This window comes from Ovis aries, chromosome 1 (assembly GCF_016772045.2).
Source record: "Ovis aries strain OAR_USU_Benz2616 breed Rambouillet chromosome 1, ARS-UI_Ramb_v3.0, whole genome shotgun sequence".
NCBI lineage: Eukaryota > Metazoa > Chordata > Mammalia > Artiodactyla > Bovidae > Ovis > Ovis aries.
In genome coordinates, this window is record NC_056054.1 from 253,561,649 (window position 1) to 253,589,196 (window position 27,548).

A 27,548-nucleotide genomic window follows, 5' to 3' on the forward strand; every position below is an offset into this window, starting at 1 on the left:
AACCAGCAAAGGCTTAATTTCCAAAATATATAAACAGCTTCTACAATTCAATAACAAAAAAGCAAATAACCAACCAAAAAATGGTCAGAAGGCCTAAACAGACATTTATTTCTCCAAAGAAGACACACTGATGGCCAATAGCCACATGAAAATATGCTCATCACTGCTAATTATTAAATAAATGTAAATCAAAACTACAATGAGGTACCACCTCACACCAGTCAGAATGACCACATTAAAAAGTCTAGAAATAATAAATGCTGGAGAGAGAGCAGGAAAATGAGTGTAGTTCAACACAAAACCTCCGTATGGAGGTTCCTCAAAAAACTAAAAATAGAGGTGAAGTATGACACAGCAATCTCACTCCTAGGCATATACCCGGACAAACTATAATTTGAAAATATGCATGGATTCCTATTGTTCATAACAGCACTATTTACATCAGCCAAGACATGGAAAGGGACTCTGGTGGCTCAGAGGTAAGACATGGAAAGAACCTAAATGTCCAGTGACAGAATGATGTGTGTGGTGTATACACATACAAAATGGAATATTACTCAGCCATTAAAAAGAATGAAATAATGCCATCTGCAGCAACATGGATGGACCAACGGATTATCACATTAAGTGAAGTAAGTCAGAAACAGAAGGATAAATACCATATATCACTTATATGTGGGATACAGAATATGACACAAGTGAACATATGTACTAAACAGAAACAGACTCACAGACAGAGAACAAACATACTCACGGTGCCCAAAGGGGAGGGTGTATGGGGGAAGTAAAATCAGGAGTTTGGTTGTTAGCAGGTGCAATCTATTATATAGAGAGTGGATAAACAACAAGGTCCTACTGTATAGCACAGGGGAAAATATTCAACATCCTGTGACAAACCAGAATGCAACTGACTATGCAGTATAGCAGAAATTAACACAAAACTGTAAATCAACTATCAGTTCAGTTCAGTCACTCAGTCGTGTTCAACTCTCTGCAACCACAAGAACTGCAGCATGCCAGGCCTCTCTATCCATCACCAACTCCCAGAGTTTACCCAAACTCATGTGCACTGAGTCAACGATGCCATCTAACTGTACTTCAATAAAATATTTCTAAAAAAGAAAATATCTTGAGATGAATGAAAATGAAATAACATTACAAAACAAAAGACCTGAGAGGATCTTAAGCTTTAACCTTGGGCTGATCCCTAAACTCTGTCTAAGTCTAGCCAAGTGTTGAAAGAAAGCCTCAATACAGAGCCAAATTGCAAAGACTAAAAGAGATGTTTTCTTATCTTTCTATTTTGGCACCTCAGTCACAAACAGTAGTTGGACACAAGCTAAGGAAGAGAACAAGGAACACAGCCCCTGCAAAACCAGTTAGGAAAAGTCACTAGACAAACAGACTGCTACAGCATTCAACAATCAGAAAACAACAAACTCTGGAAAAGGGGGAAAATGTGATCCCAGAGTTCAACACATTATAATATTCAAGTGTTCAGTTTTCAACAGCAATAAAAAAAAAGCATACAGAGAAACAGGAAAGTAGAATCATTCAAATGAACAAAATAAACATAAACAATCATCCTTAAGGAAGCCCAGACAATAAATTTACTAAACAAAGGTTTTAAAACAACTGTTTTAAATATGCTCAAGGAGGTAAAGAAAAACATGAAGAACTAAACAAACAAACAAAAAACAGGAAAAAAAAATGTATGGACAAAATGAGACTATCAACGGAGAAACAAATTATAAAAAAGAACCAAACAAATTCTATTACTAAAAAGTACAATAACGGAAGCGAAAATATCGCTACAGGGGTTCAACAGAATTGAGAAGACAGGAAGAAGGATGAGGAATCCTGAAAATATAAAAACTTATATTATCCAATCAAAGGAACAGAAGGAAAAGAAAAACTGAAGTGATTAGAGACTAATGGACTATGAATATCATGAAGTAAACCAAATATATACAGCAAGTCAGTACCGTAAGGAGGAGAGAGGAGAAATGAGTAGAGACATTGTTTGAACAAATAATATCCAAAAAATTTCTCAAATTTGGCACAAGATGTGAAGAAACAAAACCAAGAACTGTAAGCCTAAGTAGAATAAACTCACACATATCCACGCTGAGACACATTATAGTCAAACTATTTAAAGAAAAAGAATCCTGAAAGTAGCAAAAGTAAGTGATTAATCAAATACAAAGAATCGTCAATAAGACTACAAACTGATTTCTCAGCAGAAACCATGGAGGCCAGAAGACAACGGGATACATATGTAATGTAAAGCGATGAAAGTTCTGTTTTTTATTTATTTTCTTATTGAAGGATAATTACTTTACAGAATTGTGTTGTTTTCTGTCAAACCGCAACATGAATCAGCCATAGGTATACCTATGTCCCCTCCCTCTTGAACCTCCCTCCCATCTCCCTCCCCATGCCACCCCTCTAGGTTGATACAGGCCCCTGTTTGAGTTTCCTGAAACATACAGAAAATTCCCATTTGCTATCTATTTTACATATGGTAATGTAAGTTTTCATGTTACTCTCTCCATACATCTCATCCTCTCCTCCCCTCTCCCCATGTGCATAAGTCTATTCTGTGTCTGTTTCTCCACTGCTGCCCTGTAAATAAGTTCTTCAGTACCATTTTTCCAGATTCCATATACACGTGTTCAGTTCAGTTCAGTCACTCAGTCATGTCCGACTCTTTGCGACCCCATGAATTGCAGCACGCCAGGCCTCCCTGTCCATAACCAACTCCCAGAGTTCACTCAAACTTACGTCCATTGAGTTGGTGATGCCATCCAGCCATCTCATTCTCTGTTGTCCCCTTCTCCTCCTGCCCCCAATTCCTCCCAGCATCAGAGTCTTTTTCAATGAGTCAACTCTTCGCATGAGGTGGCCAAAGTATTGGAGTTTCAGCTTTAGCATCAGTCCTTCCAATGAACACCCAGGACTGATCTCCTTTAGAAAGGACTGGTTGGATCTCCTTATAGTTCAAGGGACTCTCAAGAGTCTTCTCCAACACCACAGTTCAAAAGCATCAATTCTTTGGTGCTCAGCTTTCTGCACAGTCCAACTCTCACATTCATACATGACCAATGGAAAACCATAGCCTTGACTAGACGGACTTTTGTTGGCAAAGTAATGTCTCTGCTTTTGAATATGCTATCTAGGTTGGTCATAACTTTTCTTCCAAGGAGTAAGTGTCTTTTAATTTCATGGCTGCAATCACCATCTGCAGTGATTTTGGAGCCCAGAAAAATAAACTCTGACACTGTTTCCACTGTTTCCCCATCTATTTCCCATGAAGTGATGGGACCAGATGGCATGATCTTTGTTTTCTGAATGTTGACCTTTAAGCCAACTTTTTCGCTCTCCTCTTTCACTTTCATCAAGAGGCTTTTTAGTTCCTCTTCCCTTTCTGCCATAAGGGTGGTGTCATCTGCATATCTGAGGTTATTGATATTTCTCCCGGCAATCTTGATTTCAGCTTGTGCTTCTTCCAGCCCAGCATTTCTCATGATGTACTCTGCATATAAGTTAAATAAACAGGGTGACAATATATGTGTTAGACTACGATATTTACCTTTCTCTTTCTGACTCACTTCACTCTGTATAATAGGTTCTAGGTTCATCCACCTCATCAGAACTGACTCAAATGCTTTCCTTTTTATGGCTGAGTAATATTCCATAGTGTATATTTACCACAACTCCTTTATCCATTCATCTGTTGATGGATATCTAGGTTGCTTCCATGTTTGAGCGACTGTAAATACTGCTGCAATGAACAATGGGACACATGTGTCTTTTTCAATTTTGGTTTCCTCAGGGCAGATGCCTAGGAGTGGGATTGCTGGGTCATATGGTGGTTTTATTCCTAGTTTCTTAAGGAATCTCCATACCATCTTCCATCATGGCTGTATCAATTTACATTCCTACCAACAGTGCAAGAGCGTCCCCTTTTCTCCACACCCTCTCCAGCATTTATTGTTTGTACACTTTTTGATGATGGCCATTCTGACCAGTGTGAGGCAACATCTCATTGTAGTTTTGATTTGGATTTCTCTAATAATGAGCGATGTTGAGCATCTTTTCATGTGTTTGTTAGCCATCAGTATGTCTTCTTAGGAGAAACATCTGTTTAGGTCTTTTTCCCACTTTTTGATTGGGTTGTTTGATTTTCTGGCATTGAGTTCTATGAGCTGCTTGTATATTTTGGAAATTCATCCTTTGTCATTGTTTCATTTGCTATTATTTTCTCCCATTCTGAAGGCTGTCTTTTCACCAGCCTTAGTTTCCTCTGCTGTACAAAAGCTTTTAAGTTTAATCAGGTCCCACCTGTTTACTTTTGTTTCTATTTCCATTACTCTAGGAGGTGGGTCATAAGATCTTGCTTTGATTTACGTCATCAAGTATTCTGTCTATGTTTTCCTCTAAGAGTTTTATAGTTTCTGGTCTTGCATTTAGGTCTTTAATCTATTTTGAGTATATCTTTGTGTATGGTGTTAGAAAGTGTTCTAATTTCATTCTCTTACACATAGCTGTCCAGTTTTCCCAGCACCAGTTACTGAAGAGGCTGTCTTTCCCCCGTTGTATATTCTTGCCTTCTTTGTCAAAAATAAGGTACCCATAGGTGCATGGGTTTATTTCTGGGCTTTCTATCTTGTTCCATGGGTCCATATTTCTGTTTTTGTGCCAGTAACATGCTGTCTTGATGACTGTAGCTTGATGAAGTGAAGAAGGTTGATTCCTCCAGCTCCATTCTTCTTTCTCAAGACTGCCTTGGCTATTTGGGAGCTTTTGTGTTTCCATATGAATTGTGAAATTTTTTTTGTTCTATTTCTGTGAAAAATGCCACTGGTGATTTGATAAGGTTCACACTGAATCTGTAGATTGCCTTTGGTAGTATAGTCTGTTTCACAATATTGATCCTTCCTACCCAGGAACATGGAATATCTCCCCATCTGTATATGTCATCTTTGATTTCTTCCATCAGTGTCTTACAATTTTCTGTGGACAGTTCTTTTGTCTCCTTAAGTAAGTTTATTCCTAGATATTTAATTCTTTTTGTTGCAATAGTGAATAGGATTGATTCCTTAATTTCTCTTTTTGATTTTTCATTGTTAGTTTACAGAAATGCAAGTGATTTCTGTGTATTGATTTTGTATCCTGCACTTTGCTAAATTCACTGATTAGCTCTAGTAATTTTCTGATACTATCTTTAGGGTTTTCTATGTACAGTATCATGTCATCTGCATACCATGAGCACGTTATTTCTTCTTTTCCAATCTGGATTCTTTTTACTTCTTTTTCTTCTCTGATTGCTGTAGCCAGGACTTCCAGAACTATGTTGAATAACAGTAGTGAAAGTTGACACCCTTGTCTTGTTCCTATTTTTAAGGGGATTGCTTTCAGTTTTTCACCATTGAGAATAATGTTTGCTGTAGGTTTCTCATATTTGGCCTTTATGTTGAGGTAGGTTCCTTCTATGCCCATTTTTTGAAGAGTTTTAATCATAAATGGGTGCTGAATTTTGTCAAAGGTTTTTCTCCATCTATTGAGATTATCATATGGTTTTTATCTCTCAATTTGTTAATATGGTTTCTCAAATTGATTGATTGGAATATATTGAAGAATCCTTGCATTCCTAGAATAAATCCAACTTGATCATGATGTATGAGCTTTTCAGTGTGTTGCTGAATTCTGTTTGCTAAAATTCTGTTGAGGATTTTTGCATCTATGTTCTTCAGTGATATTGGCCTGTAGCCTGTGCTGTCTTTGTCTGTTTTTGGAATCACGGTGATGATGGCCTCATAGAGTGAGTTTGGAAGTGTTCCTTCCTCTGCGATTTTTTGAAAGATTTTGGAAGGATAGGCATTAGCTCTTTAAATGTTCTATAGAATTCTCCTGTGAAGGAAGCCATCTGGTCCTGGGCTTTTGTTTTGGGGGAAATTTTTGATCACAGTTTCAATTTCAGTGTTTGTAACTGGGTTGTTCATAATTCCTATTTCCTCCTGGTTCAGTCTTAGGAAATTGAACTTTTCTAAGAATCTGTCCATTTCTTCCAGATTATCCATTTTATTCCCATATAGTTGTCCATAAGTGAAGTGAAGTCGCTCAGTCGTGTCCAACTCTTTGCGACCCCGTGGACTGTAGCCCACCAGGCTCCTCCGTCCATGGGATTCTCCAGGCAAGAATACTGGAGTGGGTTGCCGTTTCTTTCTCCAGGGGATCTTCCCGACCCAGGGATCGAACCCAGGTCTCCTACATAGCAGGCAGACTATTAACCTCTGATCCACCAGTTGTCCATAATAGTCTTTTATAATCCTTTGTATTTCTGCATTGTCTGTTGTAACCTCTCCATTTTCTAATTTTGTTGATTTGATGCTTCTCTCTTTTTTTCTTGATGAGTCTGGCTAAAGGTTTGTCAGTTTTACTTATCTTCTCAAAGAATGAGCTTTTAGTTCTATTAAGCTTAGAGTTGGACTGTGAAGAAAGCTGAGCACTGAAGAATCGATGCTTTCGAACTGTGGTGTTGGAGAAGACTCTTGAGAGTCCCTTGGACTGCAAGGAGATCCAACCAGTCCATTCTAAAGGAGATCGGCCCTGGGTGTTCTTTAGAAGAAACGATGCTAAAGCTGAAACTCCAGTACTTTGGCCACCTCGTGTGAAGAGTTGACTCGTTGGAAAAGACTCTGATGCTGGGAGGGATTGGGGGCAGGAGGAGAAGGGGATGACAGAGGATGAGATGGCTGGATGGCATCTCACCAACTCGATGGACGTGAGTTTGAGTGAACTCTGGGAAAATGGTGATGGACAGGGAGGCCTGGCGTGGTGCGATTCATGGGGTCGCAAAGAGTCAAACACAACTGAGCAACTGACCTGACTGTTTCTTTCACTGTTTTTCATTTATTTCTGCTAGGATCTTTATGATTTCTTTCCTTCTACTAATTTGCAAGGGCGGGGGGGGAGGGGGGTTGTTCTTCTTTTTCCAGTTGTTTTAGGTGTAAAGTTACATTGTCTATTCAATGTTTTTCTTGTATCTTGAGGTAGGATTGTATTGCTATAAACTTCCCTCTTAGAACTGCTTTTGGTACATCCCATAGGTTTTGAGTTGTCGTGTTTTCACTGTTATTTGTTTCTAGAAATTATTTTATTTCCCTTTTGATTTCTTCAGTAATCTGTTGATTATTTACAAATGTGTTGCTTAATCTCTCCAGGTGCTTGTATTTCTTACAGTTTTTCTCATGTAATTGATATCTAGTCTCATAGCATTGTGGTTGGAGAAGATGCTTGATGCCATTTCAATTATCTTAAATTTACTGAGGTTTGATTTGCGATTAAAGATGTGGTCCATCCTGTAGAATGTTCCATGTGCACTTGAGAAGGTGTATTCGTCTGCATTTGGTTGGAATGTCCTGCAGATATCAATGAGATCCATCTCATCTAATGTATCATTTAAGACTTGTATTTCCTTAATAAGTTTCTGTTGTGATGATCTGTCCAGGTGTCGGGGGGTGGTGTTAAAGTCTCCTACTATTATTGTGTTACTGTCCATTTCTCCTTTTATGTCTGTTAGTGTTTGTCTTATGTATTGAGGTGCTCCTGTGTTGGGTGCATAAATATTTATAATTGTTATGTCTTCCTCTTGGATTGATCCCTTGGTCATAATGTACTATCCTTTCTTATCTCTTGTAATATTCTTTACTTTAAGGTCTAATTGTCAGATATGAGGACTGCTACTCCAGCTTTCTTTTCCTTCCTATTGGCATGGAACATATTTTACCATCCTCTCACTTTCAGTCTGTATGTGTCTTTAGGTCTAAAGCAGGTTTCTTATCGACAGCATATATATGGGTCTTGTTTTTGTATCCATTTAGCCAGTCTGTGTCTTTTGGTTGGAGCATTTAATCTATTTACATTTAAAGTAGCTACTGATATATATGTTCCTGTTGCATATTAAAAAGCAGAGACATTACTTTGCCAACAAAGGTCCATCTAGACAAGGCTATGGTTTTTCCAGTGGTCATGTATGGATGTGAGAGTTGGACTGTGAAGAAAGCTGAGTGCCGAAGAATTGATGCTTTTGAACTGTGGTGTTGGAGAAGACTCCTGAGAGTCCCTTGGACTGCAAGGAGATACAACCAGTCCTTTCTAAAGGAGATCAGTCCTGGGTGTTCTTTGGAAGGAATGATGCTAAAGCTGAAACTCCAGTACTCTGGCCACCTCATGTGAAGAACTGACTCATTGGAAAAGACTCTGATGCTGGGAGGGATTAGGGGCAGGAGGAAAAGGGGATGACAGAGGATGAGATGGCTGGATGGCATCACTGACTCAATGGATGTTTGAGTGAACTCCGGGAGTTGGTTATGGACAGGGAGGCCTGGCGTGCTGCAATTCATGCGGTCGCAAAGAGTCGGACACGACTGAGCAACTGAACGGAACTGAATTGAACTGACTGCCATTTTCTTAATTGTTTGGGGTTGATTTTGTAGATCTTTTTTCTTCTCTTGAATTTCTTGGCCATATAAGTCCCTTTAACATTTGTTGTAAAGCTAATTTGGTCGTACTGAATTCTCTTAATTTTTGCTTGTCTGAAGAGCTTTTGATTTCTCCATCAATTTTGAATGAGACCCTTGCAGGGTACAATAATCTTGGTTGTAGATTTTTTCCTTTCAGTACTTTAAATATATGCTGCCATTCCCTTCTGGCCTGCAGAGTTTCTGCTGAAAGATAGCTGTTAAGCGTATGGGGTTTCCCTTGTATGTTACTTGCTGCTTCTCCCTTGTGGCTTTTAATATTCTTTCTACGTGTTTAGTCTTTGTTAGCTTGATTAGTATGTGTCTTGGCATGTTTTTCCTTGGGTTTATCCTGTATGGGACTCTTTGCGCATCTTGGACTTGATTAACTATTTCCTTTTCCTTGTTGGGGAAATTTTCAATGATAATGTCTTCAAAAATTTTCCCATACCCTTTCTTTTTCTCTTCTTCTTCTGGGACCCCTATAATTTGAATGTTGGTGCATTTGATATTGTCCCAGAGGTCTCTGATACAATCCTCACTTCATTTTTTTTTTTTACTTTATTCTGCTGTACAGAAGTTATTTCCACCATTTTATCTTCCAGCTCACTGATTTGTTCTTCTGCTTCAGATGTTCTGCTATTGGTTTTTTCTAAAGTGTTTTTAATTTCAGTAATTGTGTTGTCTGTCTCTGTATATTTATTCTTTAATTCTTCTAGGTCTTTGTTAATTGATTCTTACATTTTCTCCATTCTTTTATCAAGGTTTTTTATCATCTTTACTATCATTATTCTGAATTCTCTTTCAGGTGGTTTGCCTATTTCCTCTTCATTTATTTGGACTTCTGCATTTCTAGCTTGTTCCTTCATTTGTGTAGTATTTCTCTGCCTTTTCATTATTTTTTTTTAACTTATTGTGTTTCAGGTTTCCTTTTCCCAGGCTTCAAGGCTGAATTCTTTCTTCCTTTTGGTTTTTGCCTTCCTAAGTTTGGGCCAGTGGTTTGTGTAAGCTTCGTATAGGTGAGATTTGTGCTGCGCTTTTATTTGTTTGTTTTTAATCTGATGGGCAAGGCTGAGTGATATTTTCCTTTTGTTTGTTGTTTAGATGAGGCATCCTGCACAGGGGGCTACTGGTTGTTGGGTGATGCTGGGTCTTGTATTCAAGAGGTTTCCTTTGCATGAGTTCTCACTATTTGATACTCCCTAGGGTTAGTCCCATGGATGGGGGAGCCTGGTGGGCTGCAGTCCATGGGGTCGCTGGGAGTCGGACACAACTGAGCAACTTCACCTTCACTTTTCACTTTCATGCACTGGGGAAGGAAATGGCAACCCACTCCAGTGTTCTTGCCTGGAGAATCCCAGGGACGGGGGAGCCTGGTGGGCTGCCGTCTATGGGGTCACACGGTTGGACACGACTGAAGCGACTCAGCAGCAGCAGCAGCAGCAGGGTTAGTTCTCTGGTAGTCCATGGTCTTGGAGTCAGTGCTTCCACTCTAAAGGCTCAGGGCTTGATCTTGTGCTGGAGGTTGAAGGTCTGAGATCGAGGTGCCTGGCGTGGTCAGGTGAAGACACTCTTCCAAGCCACAGACTCATCACTGGATCCTCCCCTCTCTGAAGCAAGGTGCTGGAGGGATACCCCAGTGTCTGCAGCAGACAGACTGCCAGGCAGAATGTGGTGGCAGTCTTTGCTCCTCCTATTTTTTTTTAATAGTAGTTTTATTTTTTAGTATTTTGAGAATCCTCCATACTGTTCTGAATAGTGGCTGTACCAATATACATTCCCACTAATAGTATACAAGGGCTCCTTTTTCTCCACATCTTTGCCAACATTTATTTGTGTTCATTTTGATGATAGCTATTCTGACAGGCGTGAGGTGATATTTCATTGTGGGTTTGATTTTTCATTTCCCTGATGATCAGCGAGGTTGAGGATATTTTCATGGGCATGTTTGCCATATGTATTTCTTCTCTGGAAAAATGTCTATTCAGTGCTTCTGCCCTAGTAATTTCCACTCCTAAGTATGTATCCAAAAAAAAAAAAACACACCACTAATTCAAAAAGATACATGCACTCCAACGTGCACAGCAGCATTATTTATAATTGCCAAGATACGTAAGCAACATAAGTGTCAATCAACAGATGAACAGATAGAGAAAAATGGTATATATGTATATTGGGCTTCCCTGGTGGCTCATCAGTAAAGAATCTGCCTGCAATGTGGGAGACCTGGGTTCATCCTTGGGTTGGGAAGATCACCTGGAAACAGGAATGACTATTCCTCCGGTATTCTTGCCTGGAGAATAACATGGACAGAAGAGCCTGGCCAGCTACAGTCCACTGGGTCGAAAGAGTCAGACATGACTGAGTGGCTAACACTCATACATATAATGGAATACTACTCAGACATACAAAGAATGAAATTTTGCCATTTGTGGCAACATGGATGGACTTGGAGAGCATTATACTAAGCGAAATAAGCCAGTATCATACAAATACTGTATATCACTTATATATGGAATCTAAAAAATATAAGAAACTAGTGTATACAACCAAAAAGAATCAGACACAGATATAGACAACAAACTAGTGGTTGTCAATGGGGAGAAATAAGACAGGAGGAGCAATATAGGGGTAAGAGAGTAAGAGACACAAGGTATAAAGTAAGCTATGGGATACATTGTATAACATAGTGAATGCAGTCAATATTTTATAACTATAAATATTTTTAAATTATAACCTTTAAAAATTGTGAATTACTATATTGTATACTATATTATACAGCAAATAAATATACTTTAATTAAAAATTTAAGAAACAAAATGCTGAAAAAGTAAAATCTCAACCAAGAAGTCTACACTTGGCAAGCTGTCCTTCAAAAATGAGGGACAAATTAAGACGTTTCTAGATAAACAAGCTGAAGAGTTTGTTACCACTATGCCTGCCCTACAAAAAATGGTAAAGCAAGCCCACCAGGTTGAAATAAAAAGATAGTAGATGGTATCACAAAACCGTATAAAGAAATCAAGATCTCCAGTAAAGATAACTACATGGGGAAAATGAAAGTCATTATTACTGTATTTCTGGTTATTATTTCTGGCATTATTACTGTAATGCCACTTTTTATTTCTTACATAATTTAAAAAACAAATTCAGGGGTGCCCTGGCAGTCCAGTGGTTACGACTCCACACTTTCATTGCCAGGGCCTGTGTTCAACCCCTGGTCAGGAAACCTAAGATTGTGTAAGTCATGTGGTGTAGCCAAAAAACAAAACAGTAACAACAAAAAAACGCACTCCAAACAGGTTCTTTGGTGGAGAATTCTACAAAACCTTTAAAAATGAAATTGCACCAGTTCTCTATGATGTCTTCTAGAAGATACAATCAGAGAGAATATTTCCTAACTCATTCTATGAGGCCATCATCACCCTAATACTGAAACAACATTACAAGGAAACTACAGACCAGTGTCTCTCACAAGCATAAATGCAAGAATCCTCAACAAAATATTTAACAAATCAAACTCAGTAATAGACAAAAATAATTATACACTACTTCCAGATGGGATTTATCCCAGGTATGCAAGGCTGATTCAACATCTGAAAAACAGACTTCCCTGGTGGTCCAATGGCTAAGACTTCATGCTCCCAATCCAGGTGGACTAGGTTTGATCCCTGGTCAGGGAACTAGATCCCACATGCTACAACTAAGAGTTCACATATTGCAACTAAGAGTTCTTATGCCCCAACTGAAGATCTATGCTGCAACAAAGATCGAAGACCACATGTGCCACCACTCCTTTTAAAAACTGTACTGGAAGTCCTGGCTAATACAACAAACCAAGAAAAGAAAATATATAGAAGCCATACAGACTGGGAAGGAAGAAATCTAACTTTGTTTACAGATGACATGATTGTCTACATGGAAAATCCTATAGAACAAAAATACTGCTGAAACTAATAATTACAGCAAAGCTGTGGGATCCAAAGTGAATTTACTAAAGTAAATCACTTTTCTATATACCAGCAATGAATTTGAAACTATTAGTAACAACACAATACCATTTACATTAGCACACACCCCTCTGCCAGAAAGATATAGGCATAAATCTAACAAAACACATACAAGATCTATATGAGGAAGATTACAAAACTCTTATGTAGAGTTTACAAAGATTAAAAAACTCAAAAATCTAAATAAGTGAAGAGATATTCCATGTTCATGGATAGAAAGACTCAATATCATCAAGCGGTATGGTATTGGTAAAATAAATGAGGTATGGTATTGGTGAAACAAATCAATGGAACAAAAGAGTCCAGAAACAGACCTACATAAATATAATAAACTAATCTTTGACAAAGGATCAAAGGTAATACAATGGAAGAAAGACAGTCTTTTTAACAAATGATGCTGAAACATCCCTATCCAAAAAAACTGATGTAGACCCAAACCTTATACCTTTCACAAATAATTAACTCAAAATGGATTCACAGACCTAAATGTAAAACACAAAAGTATAAAACCCATAGAAGACAACATGGGGGAATACTTAGGTGACCCTGGGTATGGCAGTTAACTTTTTAGATACTCTACTTTCAAAGGCATGATCCATGAAAGAAATAATTGGTATGCAGGACTTAAAATTAAAATTTCTCCTCTGTGAAAGACACTATCCAGAATACAAGAAGACAATCACAGACTGGGAGAAAATACTTACAAAACACACAGTCTGACAAAAGCCTGCTATCTAACATATACAAAGAACTCTTAAAACTTGTGGAAGAATGTCAGTCTAAAACAGGATATAAAATGGAGAGGATATAAAATGGAGAATCGCATACATTTGTCCTCAGGGGGAAAAAACTTAAAGACTAAAAAACTGATTTCTCTAAAATGCCTGATTTATTGAACACCAATAGTGCCAAAATTTTCTCAGATGACAGGGGGTTGACCAGGGGTTGTCTCATATCAAACTCAGGAACTTTAAAAACGGGAGATGACCCAGGTCGGGTTGGACTCAAAGAGGGGGCTGAACTGAGTTTTGTTTCTGTGGCTAAACTGATTTTTGCCTGCTCAGGAAGTTGTCAAGGCTGGTCTCCATTTGTTGTTTATTTTAACTGACTCTAACTGCACTCTCCCCTCTTTACATTCCTTGTCCATAAATACAACCTGCCCCAAATCCTCAATGGACTCATCTGTCACTTGCTACAGTTTGCTTGTCTTGAATCACAGTTCCTCTGCTATTCCTGAATAAACTCATTTTCTTGAGCTTGTTTCAGTTTACCTCTATATTTAGATCAAACAAACTCAACAATAAGAATACAACCCAATTAAAAAAATGGGCAAAAGACCTGAACAGATCCCTTACCAAAGAAAACACAGACATGGCAAATAAGCATATGAAAATATGTTCTACATCATACGTCATCAAGGAAATGCAAATTATAATGAGATACCACTACACACCTATCAGAACAGCCAAAATTCAGAACCCTGACTCCAAATGCTGAAAAAAGATGTGGAGCAAGAGAACTCTTCTTACTGCTGGTAGGGATGCAAATTAGTACAGCCACTCTAGAAGACACTTTGGCCAAATAAACATACTTACAAGTTTACTTACAAGCTAAACACACTCTTACTTTTTTGAGCCAGCAATCATGTTCCTCCATATTTACCCAATGAGGTGAAAACTTATGCATGTCCACATAAAAACTTGCATATGTATTTTTAGCAGCTTTATTCATAACTGCCAAAACTTAAAAGCAGCGAAGACATTCTTCAGTAGGTTAATAGAAAAATGAACTGTAATATAACCAGACAATGTAATATTAACGCTAAAAAGAAATCAGATATTAAGCAATGACAACACATGGAGGAAACTTGAATCACAGAGTAAAAAGCTTTATCAGGCCAGCTTCTCCCATATAACAAGTTGGAAGGGCCTGATCCAAAAAATCTACATTATGTGTGATTCTAACTATACAGTATTTTGCAAAATTCTGGAAAACTATAGAAATAATAGACGCATGAGTGACTGTCAGTGGTTATCAGGCTATCAGGGTTATGGCTAAGGGAGTCATGACTAGGCAGAGGATTTTTAAGGCAAGTGAAACCATTTAGTATGGTGCTGCAAATGGTAGATACATATCATTACATATTTATTAAAACCTACAGAAATGCAAAAGTGGTTCAATATACAAAAAAAATCAATCAGTATGATATACCACATTAATACAAAAAAGGACAAAATCTACTTGATCATCTCAATTCACACAGAAAAGGCATTTGACAAACTCTATCACCTTTCATGAAAAACACTCAGAAAACTACAAACAGAAGGAAATTTCCCGAACATCATGACCATGTACAAAAACTTACAGCTAACATCCGATTCAATGTGTGAAGTGTGTGAAGTGTGAAGTCGCTCAGTCGTGTCCGACTCTTTGCGACCCCATGGACTATAGCCTACCAGGCTCCTCCCTCCATGGGATTCTCCAGGCAAGAGTACTGGAGTGGGTTGCCATTTCCTTCTCCAGGGGATCTTCCCAACCCAGGGATCGAACCCGGGTCTCCAGCATTCCAGGCAGATGCTTTACCCTCTGAGCCACCAGGGAAGCCTTGAAACGCAAAATTCTCACCCTAGGATCAGGAACAAGACAAGGATGCACACTAGTACCACTGCCATTCAACACTGTGCTGAAGTTCCAGCCAGAGCAGTTAATAATAAAAAGGCATCCAAGTTGGAGAGGAAGAAGTAAAACTATTTTTATTTGCATAAATATGATCCTATGTATAGAAAATTCCAGAAAATTTACAAGAAAGCTATTCAGGGTAATAATTTCAGCAAAGTTGCAGGTTACAAGATCAGGAAACCAAAAGCAGGTGCATACTTGGCCTTCTATCTGCCAATAATGAACAATCTGAAAGGGAAACCAAAAAAGGAATTCCATTTACAATAGCATCTAAAAAAATAAAACAGTCAGGAGTAACTTGACCAAGAGGTTACTCAAAGACTTATGCAGTAAAAACTTCAAAATACTGCTGAAGAAATAAAAGAAGACCAAAATAAATGAAAAGACATCCTGTGTTCATGGGTCAGAAGAGTTTACATAGTTAAAATGTCAATACTACACTAAGTGATCAATAGACACACTGCACTCACCATCAAACTTCCAACATCCTTTTTTGCAAAAATATAAAGGCCAATCAATAGTCAAATTCATATGGAACTGCAAGAGGGCTGCAAAATAATCTTGAAAAAGAACAGCACAAGAAGACTCACACTTCCCACTATTAAAACTTACTAGAAACCTACAGTAATCAGAACAATGTAATACCAGCATTTGGACAGACATGTAGACAAAAGGAACGGTATTGAAAAATCAGAAATAAATTTATACATCTCTAGACCATTGATTTCTGACAAAAATGTCAAGTCCATTCAATAGGAAAAGAATACTCTCTTCAGCAAATGATGCTGGGATAACTAAGTTTCCACACGCAAAAGAATAAAGTTGGGGGGGCGGTCCTAAGACGGCGGAGGAATAGGACAGGGAGACCACGTTCTCCCCCACAAATTCATCGAAAGATCATTTGAACGCTGAGCAAATTCCACAAAACAACTTCTGAACGCTGGTGGAGGACACCAGGCACCCAGAAAGGCAGCCCACTGTCTTCAAAAGGAGGTAGGGCAAAATATAAAAGATAAAAAAGGAGACAAAAGAGTTAGGGACGGAGACCCGTCCCAGGGAGGGAGTTGTGAAAGAGGAGAAGTTTCCAAACACCAGGAAACCCTCTCACCGGCGGGTCTGTGGGGAGTTTTGGAATCTCAGAGGGCAACATAACTGGGAGGAAAAAATAAATAAATAAAACCCACCGAGTACACACCTAACTGCAAGTCCCAGCAGTAAAGCAGCCCAGACACTTGCGTCTGCGACCAGCGAGCAGGGGCTGAACAGGGAGGCATGGGTTGCGTTGCTTAGGGCAAGGACTGGGCCTGAATGCCCTGAGGACAATCTGAGGGAGCTAACCTGAGGTAGCAACCCAAACTGTGGGATAGCTAGAGAGAAAAAAAAAAAAGAGAGAGAGAGAGAGAAAGAGAGACCTTTCCCATGAAAAGCTCTAACCTAAGGCACTGCCAGGCCCACTCACAGAACAAAGGACTGAGCGAATACCAGAGGAGAGCTAGCTGGCTGCGGACTGGCCCATTCCCCACCGGAGGCAGAGAGGCAGGCAGGCAACCACCAGAGCTGGAGGGAGAGGGGCAATCTCTGCCCCAGAGACGGCATCCTCCACCAAACTGAGAAGGCCCCCAGTTACTAACCAAGTCTTCCAGGGATCGTGACAGTTGACATCCACCAGAAAGGTTGCAGTCAGAGATCAGCTCCCCAGAGGAGACACGTGGCATACCTGAGACAGCGTTCCCACTGCGCACTCAGGAAACCAAGTGGCTGGGACCAGGGAGGTGATAAGATGCACCGCCCCACCTGGGAAGAGTGTGCTTACCAAGCATTTGGTTGCCTGAGCTCCTCGGACCTGGGAAGGGCACAAAACGCAGGCCCAACAGAGTCTGTGCCTTTGTGGAGTACCTGAGAATCTGAACTGGAGTGGCTTAAATCTGGGAACTGCACGCAACCCAAGGCCTGCTTTAGACAGTTCCCCTGCAGATCAGCCTGAAGCCTGCGCAGGGTAGACTGGGAAAGTGCACATGTTGTGAGTGGGGGCAAACCCAGTGTGTCCCAGACACTTCAAACACTCCCCACACATGTCAGTGATACTTGTTTGCAGTGTTCCTCCCTTCCCACAGCACAACTGAACAAGTGAACCTAAATAAGTGACCACCTCCGCCCCCTTGTGTCAGGGCGGAAATTAGACACTGAAGAGACTTGCAAACAGAAGAAGCCAAAATAAACATATGGAACCGCTTTGGAAGTGGCAGGTACAATAGATTAAAATCCTGTAGTTAGGACCAACTACAATGGAAGGGGCCTGCAGACCTTGAGAAGAAGTATAAGCTGGAACAAGGAACTATCTGAAACTGAATGACCCCACACTGCCTACAACAGCTCCAGAGAAATTCCTAGATATATCTCACTATTATCATTTTTTAAATTTTTTAAATTTTAATTCCTTTGTTACTCCATTAATTTTTCATTTCTATAACCTACTATTACCTTGGGGAAAAAAAAGAACCCTATTTTTAAAGCAAAATTCATATATATTTTTTATAATTTTTCTGATTTTGTTTTGTTTTTTTAATATTGTATTTTTGAGAGTCTAACCTCTACTCCAGATTTTTGATCTTTGTTTTTTGGTATGTGTTATCAATTTTGTACCTTTAAGAATCCAATCTTCAGTACCCATTTTAACTTAGGAGTGTCATTACTGGCTTGATTGCCCTCTCCCCCTTTTGACTCTCCTTTTTCTCCCCCAGGTCACCTCTATCTCCTCCCTACCCTTCTCTTCTCTACCCAACTCTGTGAATCTCGTTGGGTATTCCAGGCTGTGGAGAGCACTTAGGGAACTGATTACTGGCTAAATCTCTCTCCTTCTGACTCCCTATCTTCTCCTCCTGGTCACATCTATCTCCTTCCTCCCTCTTCTCTTCTCTATGAAGCTCTGTGAACTTCTCTGGGTGTTCCAGGTTGTGGAGAGCACATAGGGAACTGATTATTAGCTGGACTGCTCTCTCCTCTTTTGATTCCCCCTCTTCTCCTGGTCACCTCTATCTCACTCTTCCCTCTTCTCTTCTCCATGTAACTCTGTGAACCTCTCTGAATATCCCTCATAGTGGAGAATCTTTCCTCCATTAACCTTGATGTTTTATCATCGGTACAGTATTGATGGCGAAGTCTTGAGGCTACTGTAAGAATAAGACTGAACACAAGAGGCAGGAGGCTTAAATCCAAAACTTGAGAACACCAGAAAACTCCTGGCTCCAGGGAACATTAATCGACAAGAGCTCATCCAAAAGCCTCCATACCTACACTGAAACCAAGCTCCACCCAAGAGCCAACAAGTTCCAGAGGAAGACATAGCACGCTAATTCTCCAGTAACGCAGGAACATAGCCCTGAGCATTAATATACAGGCTGCGCAAAGTCACACAAAACCCACAGACACCTCAAAACTCACAACTGGACTTTTCATTACACTCCAGAGAGAAGAGATCCAGCTCCACGCACCAGAACACTGAGGCAAGCTTCCCTAACCAGTAAACCTTGACAAGCCACTCATCCAACCCCACCCACAGGGGAGAACCTCCAAAATAAAGAGGAACCACAGACTTACAGAAAGGTCACCCCAAACACAGCTATCTAAACAAGATGAAAAGGCAGAGAAATATTCACTAGGTAAAGAAACATGATAAATGCCCACCAAACTAAACAAAAGATGAGGAGATAGGGAGTCTACCTGAAAAAGAATTCAGAATAATGATAGTAAAAATGATGCAAAATCTTGAAAACAAAATGGAGTTACAGATAGCCTGGAGACAAGGATTGAGAAGATGCAAGAAATGTTTAACAAGGACCTAGAAGGAAAAAAAAGTCAATCAATAATGAATAATGCAATAACTGAGATCAGAAACACTCTGGAGGGAACCAACAGTAGAATAACAGAGGCAGAAGATAGGATAAGTGAGGTGGAAGATAGAGTGGAAATAAATGAAGCAGAGAGGAAAAAATAAAAAAGAATTAAAAGAAATAAGGACAACCTCAGAGACCTCTGGGACAATGTAAAATGCCCCAACATTCAAATCATAGGAGTCCCAGAAGAAGACAACAAAAAGAAAGGCCATGAGAAAATACTTGAGGAGATAATAGTTGAAAATTTCCCTAAAATAGGGAAGGAAATAGCCACCCAAGTCCAAGAAACCAAGAGAGTCCCAAACAGGATAAACCCAAGGCACAACACCCCAAGACACATATTAATCAAATTAGTGAAGATCAAACACAAAGAATAAATATTAAAAGCAGAGAGGGAAAAACAATAAATAACACACAAGGTGATTCCCATAAGGATAACAGCTGATCTTTCAATAGAAACTCTTCAGGCCAGAAGGGCATGGCAGGACATACTTAAAGTGATGAAAGAGAAAAACCTACAACCCAGATTACTATACCCAGCAAGGATCTCATTCAGATATGAAGGAGAAATCAAAAGCTTTACAGACAAGCAAAAGCTGAAAGAATTCAGCACCACCAAACCAGCTCTTCAACAAATGCTAAAGGATTTTCTCTAGACAGGAAACACAGAAAGAGGGTATAAACTCAAACTCAAAACAACAAAGTAAATGGCAACAGGATCATACTTATCAATAATCACCTTAAATGTAATGGGTTGAATGCCCCAACCAAAAGACAAAGACTGGCTAAATGGAAAAACAAGACCTCTATATATGCTGTTTACAAGAGACCCACCTCAAAACAAGGGACACATACAGACTGAAAGTTAAGGGCTGGAAAAAGATATTTCACACAAATGGAGACCAAAAAAAGCAGGAGTAGGAATACTCATATCAGATATAATAGACTTGAAATAAAGGCCATAGAATGAGACAAAGAAGGACACCACATAATGATCAAAGAGTCAATCCAAGAAGATATAACAATTATAAATATATATGCACCCAACACAGGAGCACCTCAATTGTAAGGCAAATGCTAACAAGTATGAAAGGGGAAATTAACAGTAACACAATAATAGTGGGAGACTTTAACACCCCACTCACACCTATGGATAGATCAACTAAACAGAAAATCAGCAAGGAAACACAAACTTTAAATGACAGAATGGGCCAGTTAGACATAATTGGTATCTATAGGCCATTTCACCCCAAAACAATGAATTTCACCTTTTTCTCAAGTGCACACAGAACCTTCTCCAGGATAGATCACATCCTGAGCCATAAATCTCGCCTTGGTAAATTCAGAAAAATTGAAATCATTTCAAGCATCTTTTCTATCACAATGCGGTAAGATTAAATGTCAACTATAGGGAAAAAACTATTAAAAATACAAACTCATGGAGTCTAAACAACACGCTTCTGAATAAAGAGCAAATCACAGAAAAAATCAAAATATGCATAGAAACGAATGAAATGAAACAACAACCCAAAACCTATGGGACTCAGTAAAAGCAGTGCTAAGGGGAAGGTTCACAGTAATAAAAGCTTACCTCAAGAAACAAGAGAAAAGTCAAATAAATAACCTAACTCTACACCTAAAGCAACTAGAAAGGAAGAAATGAAGAACCCCTTTCTTAGTAGAAGGAAGGAAATCATAAAAATTAAGGCAGAAATAAATGAAAAAGGAACAAAGGAGACCATAGCAAAAATCAACAAAGCTAAAAGCTGGTTCTTTGAGAAGATAAATAAAATAGACAAACCATTAGCCAGACTCATCAAGAAAAAAAGGTAGAAGAATCAAATCAACAAAATTAGAAATGAAAATGGAGAAATCACAACAGACAGCACAGAAATACAAAGTCTCATGAGAGACTACTGTCAGCAACTATATGCCAATAAAATGGACAACTTGGAAGAACTGGACAAATTCTAAGAAAAGTATAACTTTCCAAAACTGAACCAGAAATAAATAGAAAATCTTAACAGATGCATCACAAGCACAGAAATAGAAACTGTAATCAGAAATCTTCCAGCAAACAAAAGCCCAGACAGCTTCACAGCTGAATTCTACCAAAAATTTAAAGAAGAGCTAACACCTATCCTACTCAAACTCTTCCAGAAAAAATTGCAGAGAAAGGTAAACTTCCAAACTCATTCTATGAGGCCACCATCATCCAAATACCAAAACCAGACAGAGATGTCACACACACAAAAAAACCCACCATACAGGCCAATATCACTGATGAGCATAGATGCAAAAATCCTTAACAAAAATTCTAGCAAACAGAATCCAACAACATATTAAAAAGATCATACATCATGACCAAGTGGGCTTTATCCCAGGGATACAAGGATTCTTCAATATCTGCAAATCAATGTGATACACCACATTAACAAACTGAAAGATAAAAACCATATGATTATCTCAATAGATGCAGAGAAAGCCTTTGACAAAACTCACCATCCATTTATGATAAAGACCCTCCAGAGAGCAGGAATAGAATGAACATACCTCAACATAATAAAAGCCATATGTGATAAACCAACAGCAAACATTATCCTCAATGGTGAAAAATTGAAAGCATTTCCCCTAAAGTCAGGAACAAGACAAGGGTGCCCACTCTCACCACTATTATTCAATATAATTTTGGAAGTTTTAGCCACAGCAAGCAGAGAAGAAAAAGAAATAAAAGGAGTTCAGAATGGAAAAGAAGAAGTAAAACTCACACTGTTTCCAGATGACATGATCCTCTACATAGAAAACCCTAAAGACTCTACCAGAAAATTACTAGAGCTTATCAATGACTATAGTACAGTTGCAGGATATAAAATTAACACACAGAAATCCCTTGCATTCCTATACACTAACAATGAGAAAACAGAAAGAGAAATTGAGGAAACAATTCCATTCACCATTAGTGAATTCCATTCACCACAGTGGGCCTTAGGAAGCATTGCTATGAACAAAGCTAGCGGGGGTGATGGAATTCCAGCCGAGCTACTTCAAATCCTAAAAGATGATGCTGTGAAAGTGCTCCACTCAATATGCCAGCAAATTTGGAAAACTCAGCAGTGGCCACAGGACTGGAAAAGGTCAGTTTTCGTTCCAATCCCAAAGAAAGGCAATGCCCAAGAATGTTCAAACTACCACACAATTGCACCCACCTAACACACTAGCAAAGTAATGCTCAAAATTCCCCAACCCAGTCTTCAACAGTATGTGAACCATGAACTTCCAAATGTTCCAGCTGGATTTAGAAAAGGCAGAGGAACCAGAGATCAAATTGCCAACATCCATTGGACCATAGAAAAAGCAAGAGAGTTCCAGAAAAACATCTATTTCTGCTTTATTGACTACCCCAAAGCCTTAGACTATGTAGATCACAACAAATTCTTCAAGAGATGGGAATACCAGACCACCTGACCTGCCTCTTGAGAAATCTGTATGCAGGTCAAGAAGCAACAGTGAGAACTGGACATGGAACAACAGACTGGTTCCAAATAGGAAAAGGAGTACGTCAAAGCTGTATATTGTCACCCTGGTTATTTAACTTATATGCAGAGTACATTATGTGAAATGCTGGGCTGGATGAAGCACAGCTGGAATCAAGACTGCCAGAAGAAATATCAATAACCTCACATACACAGATGACTCCACCTTATGGCAGAAAATGAAGAACTAAAAAGCCTCTTGATGAAAATGAAAGAGGAGAGTGAAAAAGTTGGCTTAAAACTCAACATTCAGAAAACTAAGATCATGGCATCCAGTCTCATCACTTCATGGCAAATAGATGGGGAAACAATGGAAACAGTGACAGACTATTTTCTTGGGCTCCAAAATCATTGAAGATGGTGACGGCAGCCATTAAATTAAAAGACGCTTGCTCCTTGGGAGAAAAACTATGACCAAACTGAACAGCATATTAAAAAGCAGAGACATTACTTTGCCAACAAAGGTCCGTCTAGTCAAAGCTATGATTTTTCCAGTAGTCATGTATGGATGACTAAAATGAAAGCTGAGTGTCGAAGAATTGATGCTTTCTAACTGTGGTTTTGGAGAAGACTCTTGAGAGTCCCTTGGACTGCAAGGAGATCCAACCAGTCCATTCTAAAGGAAATTGGTCCTAATATTCATTGGAAGGACTGATGCTGAAGCTGAAACTCCAATACTTTGGCCACCTGATGCAAAGAACTGACTCACTGGAAAAGACCCTGATGCTGGGAAAGATTGAAGGTGGCAGGAGAAGGAGACAACAGAGGATGAGATGGCTGGATGGCATCACCGACTAGATGGACATGAGCTTGGGTAAACTCCAGGAGTTGGCGATGGACAGGGAAGCTTAGTGTACTACAGTCCATGGGGTCACAAAGAGTCAGACATGAATGAACAACTGAACTGAACTGACATATCACACACACACATATACATGTATATAAAAACTGAATCACTTTGGTGTACACCTGAAACTAATACAATATTGTAAATCAACCATAGTTCACTAACACAAAAAATGGTTAAAATGGCAAATTTTATGTTAATATATTTTACCACAATAAAAAACATTTTTACAAACCCTTTTCTAAAGACAAGGAGAAATTGCCATGGCAGAAACAAAAATTGAGACTGGGTCAAAAAGGAAAGGTGTATGCATCCCACACAGGGATGCAAAGGAAACCTAAGAAGGAAGACAGTAAGGAGGGAAGTGGTAAGCAGAGTCCCCAGCCCCACCCTGAGCATGAGCATGAAATAGTCCCCAACACCTGGCTGGGATTCAAATTTGGCCATCTCACCAGAAAATTGTGCATACCAGGATGCTGTTAACTTGTCACATATAACTCTGTACCTGGCACCCCTGAAGGCACTAGCAATAAGACTGTGAATAAGACACCAACACCCCTGGCCTCATTGAGCTCACAGTTCAGTAGGTTAGTCATAGCATAACCAGATGGACAGAAGGCAGACCTCTGAAAAAGCAAAGAGCTTAAAAGTTAAAAAGTAATCCATAAACATTTAAAACACTAGAGAAGCATGAAGAAGCATTTTCAGAAGTGTAAGTTAATTTTGAGAATTTAAGAAAGAAAGGAGCTTTTGCAACATCTATTTGAGTTTTTCTGGCCATAGAAGGCCTTGACTGAGGAAAAGGAAGACAGGCACTGTGGGCACAGGCAGCCCTGGCCCCCATCCGCTCCCCTACCCCGATTTAGGTCTATATCTAAAGAGCATTTCCCTCCTACCTGAAGCCACCTTAGGTTGGTTGCCAACAATTCCAACAGTCCTCCCGTTCATTCTTGCAAAACCGACAACGATGTTCTTGGCATAATTGGGCATGATCTCAAAAAATTCTCTCTCATCAACAACCTGCAGGGATAAATTCACTCCTGAGCTCAAAATGATAAACAAGATATAACCACATTACAGGAAGTCAGATATTTGCAGATTTACAGGCAGGACAGCTGCTCCTAGGACAGGTTCTCCCTGTGAACAGGACAATGGGCAAAGGTGGTACCTCCTCCTTGTGCACAGCTGGGGGAAGATAAATCAGTGAGTGCACCCTTCTTTTTAAAGGTTCTATTTAACTTGGCATATTTAATACATTTTTTACCTTATTTTGAAATAATTTCAAACATACATAACAATTTCCAGAATAGTACAAAAAATTTAAATATTCTTCACCCACATTCCGTTATTAACATTTTACCATATAAGCTTTATCATTACCTCTCCCTATCTAACTACCTTACTCTTTTCTTAGTCTCTCAAGTATATAAGTGTGTATATGTATTTACTACTATGTATGTATATACAAGCAATCTTTTTTTCTGAATTTTGAGAATTACAGACATGCTGCTTCTTTACCTCTAAGTACCCAAGCGTCTATCTCCTAAAAATAGGACAGTCTTCTATGTACCTTCAATGACATTGTCAAAATAAGGATGCTAATATTAACAGATATCATCTATTATAAAATCTTATTCACATGTTGTCAGTGATTCCAATAACATCTCTTACAGCAACAAAAGTCTGGTCACCTGGTACTTTTAGTGGTAATGTCTCTTTGAAGTGAAGAAGAAGTGAAGTCGGTCAGTCGTGTCCGACTCTTCGCTATTAAGCGAGGCTAATGTCTCTTCAGCCTCCCTTAAATTTTTCTCCTCCATCTTTGTCTTTCATGTTCATAACATCTTTGAAGACTACAGGTCGGTTATTCGGTTATTTGGGTTTCATGTTTGTTCATGTTTAATTTCAGCCTAAGCATTTTTGGCAGAATATCACAGAAGTGACCCTCTCAAGCGCATCACATCAAAAGGCATGCACAGTCAATTTGGCCATTAATAGTGGTGAGATATGCCAGGTTTCTCTCCTGTAAAGTCACTATTTTTCCACTTGTAATTAGTATTTTGTGGGGAAGTATTTTGAACTTATGTAAAAACCCTATTCTTCATCAAGTTTTTACTCGGGAGGTTTACTTAGCATTCACAGCTGAGTGCTCGAGCACTTCAGTCATGTCCGACTCTATGCAACCCTGTGGACTGCAGCCCACCGGGCTCTTCTGCCCATAGGATTTCCCAGGTGAGACTGCTGGAGTGGGTTACCATTCCCTCCTGCAGGGGCTCTTCCCAACTCAGAGATTAAACCCACATCTCCAGCACTGGCAAGCAGATCCGTTACCTCTGAGCCACCAGGGAACCCAAATTACTGCTACAATAACTGTCAAATGATTTCTCTAACTCCGTTTTCCTTCTCCACTTATTACTTGGCATTTTACTGTTAGAAATGTCTTTGCCTTTCCCATTTACTAATGGAAAATCCACAGTGTGAATTTATAGATTTATATTTTATCATGTGGATTACAATCTTTACCAACATTATTTTATGTTCAAATGTTCCCATATTTGACAGTGAGAGCTCATTCAAGATAGATCCTATGCCCTTTTGATGTTTCTCCATCGTTCTTTGAGCACTACCCTACATTCTGGAATTACCTTACTTTCAGGTTCACCCCATATTTTTTTCCTGCCCCAAACATATAAACAGCCATTTTTTCAAGAAGCCCAGGTCCCTGGGATGGAGAGGTGGAGTAAATAATTACTTCTAAGAAGCTATCCCAGAGCAAAGAGATAGGAAGGCCACAGACACACTCATATACACATTTCTGTGAGTAATATGAAAGTCAGGAGTTCCACTGATAACGTCATTCTAGTTCAACTACAGGGTTCATTCTAGTACTTCCCTTTCCATATCTCTTTCTCCTACAGTGGAATCTAACTCCATTAACCTCAAAACATTTATTCAATTTGCAAATAAAAATGAAATAGTTTCAGAATTCATATGACTGCCAAATATACACACACAGAAAATACAACTTCAATTCAGTATTTCCTTATTTCTGTCATTACACTAAAGATATAGTCAAAATACTGTGTTCAAGTCATTCACTTGATACACAGTCATGTTCTTTTGTTTTTATTTCAAAGGTTAACCAACCAGTATTGATTTTATTTTTTAATATATAAACATTAACATAGTTTAATAATGTCATTCCCTATCTCTTCCACTCACCATGTTATGAATGTCATCATTTTCTGATTTATGATTTGTGTGTGTATTGCAGAAATGAGTAGATACATTTATAACATTTTGATTCCCCTTCCACCTTAGAGAAATACTCTCTCTTGCACTCTGGGTTTCTTTAATTAATATATCCTGGGAATCACTCCATATGAGTTCAGAGGGTTCTGCTGCTGCTGCTAAGTCGCTTCAGTCGTGCCCAACTCTGTGCCACCCTATAGAAGGCAGCCCACCAGGCTCTGCCGTCCCTGGGATTCTCCAGGCAAGAACACTGGAGTGGGTTGCCACTTCCTTCTCCAATGCATGAAAGTGAAAAGTGAAAGTGAAGTCGCTCAGTCGTGTCTGACTCTTTGCGACTCCATGGACTGCAGGCTCCTCCGTCCATGGGATTTTCCAGGCAAGAGTACTGGAGTGGGGTGCCATTGCCTTCTCCAGCTCTACCTCACTCTTTTTCACTCCTGCATAGCACTGCACTGTGTGGATGTACCATAGTTTATTCAATCAATCTCCTATGTGTTGTTTACATTATTGTGAAACTGACAATCAAGTTGCTTAGAATATTCTGTAATCATAAATAATGATGTAACAGTAGTAACCTTGTTCATCTATAATTTTGTATAGTGGGAAGTGTATCTTCAAGGTAAATCCCTAGAGGTGGGACTGCTAGGGCAAAACCTCAGATATTACCATAACCCTTACCAGCAATATATCAGAGTGTCTACTCCCCACAGACTTACCGCAGAAAGTATTTCCAAGTTTTTAGTTTTTGGCCAATCTGACAAAGGAGAAACAATTGAATATAATTTTAAGTTGCATTTCTAGCATTATGAGTA

The 27,548-nt window shown here is 39.2% G+C and overlaps 1 protein-coding gene across 2 annotated transcripts in view; it reads right to left on the reverse strand.

Moving 5' to 3' along the window:
- Positions 1 to 27,548, reverse strand: part of PCCB (propionyl-CoA carboxylase subunit beta) — a 94,734-nt gene that overhangs the window by 9,449 nt on the left and 57,737 nt on the right. For both annotated transcript variants that reach the window (XM_004003316.5, XM_060395507.1), the window contains exon 10: positions 24,384 to 24,507. In XM_004003316.5, the coding sequence (XP_004003365.2) occupies positions 24,384 to 24,507 (124 nt within the window). The remainder of the gene's footprint in view (positions 1 to 24,383; positions 24,508 to 27,548) is intronic.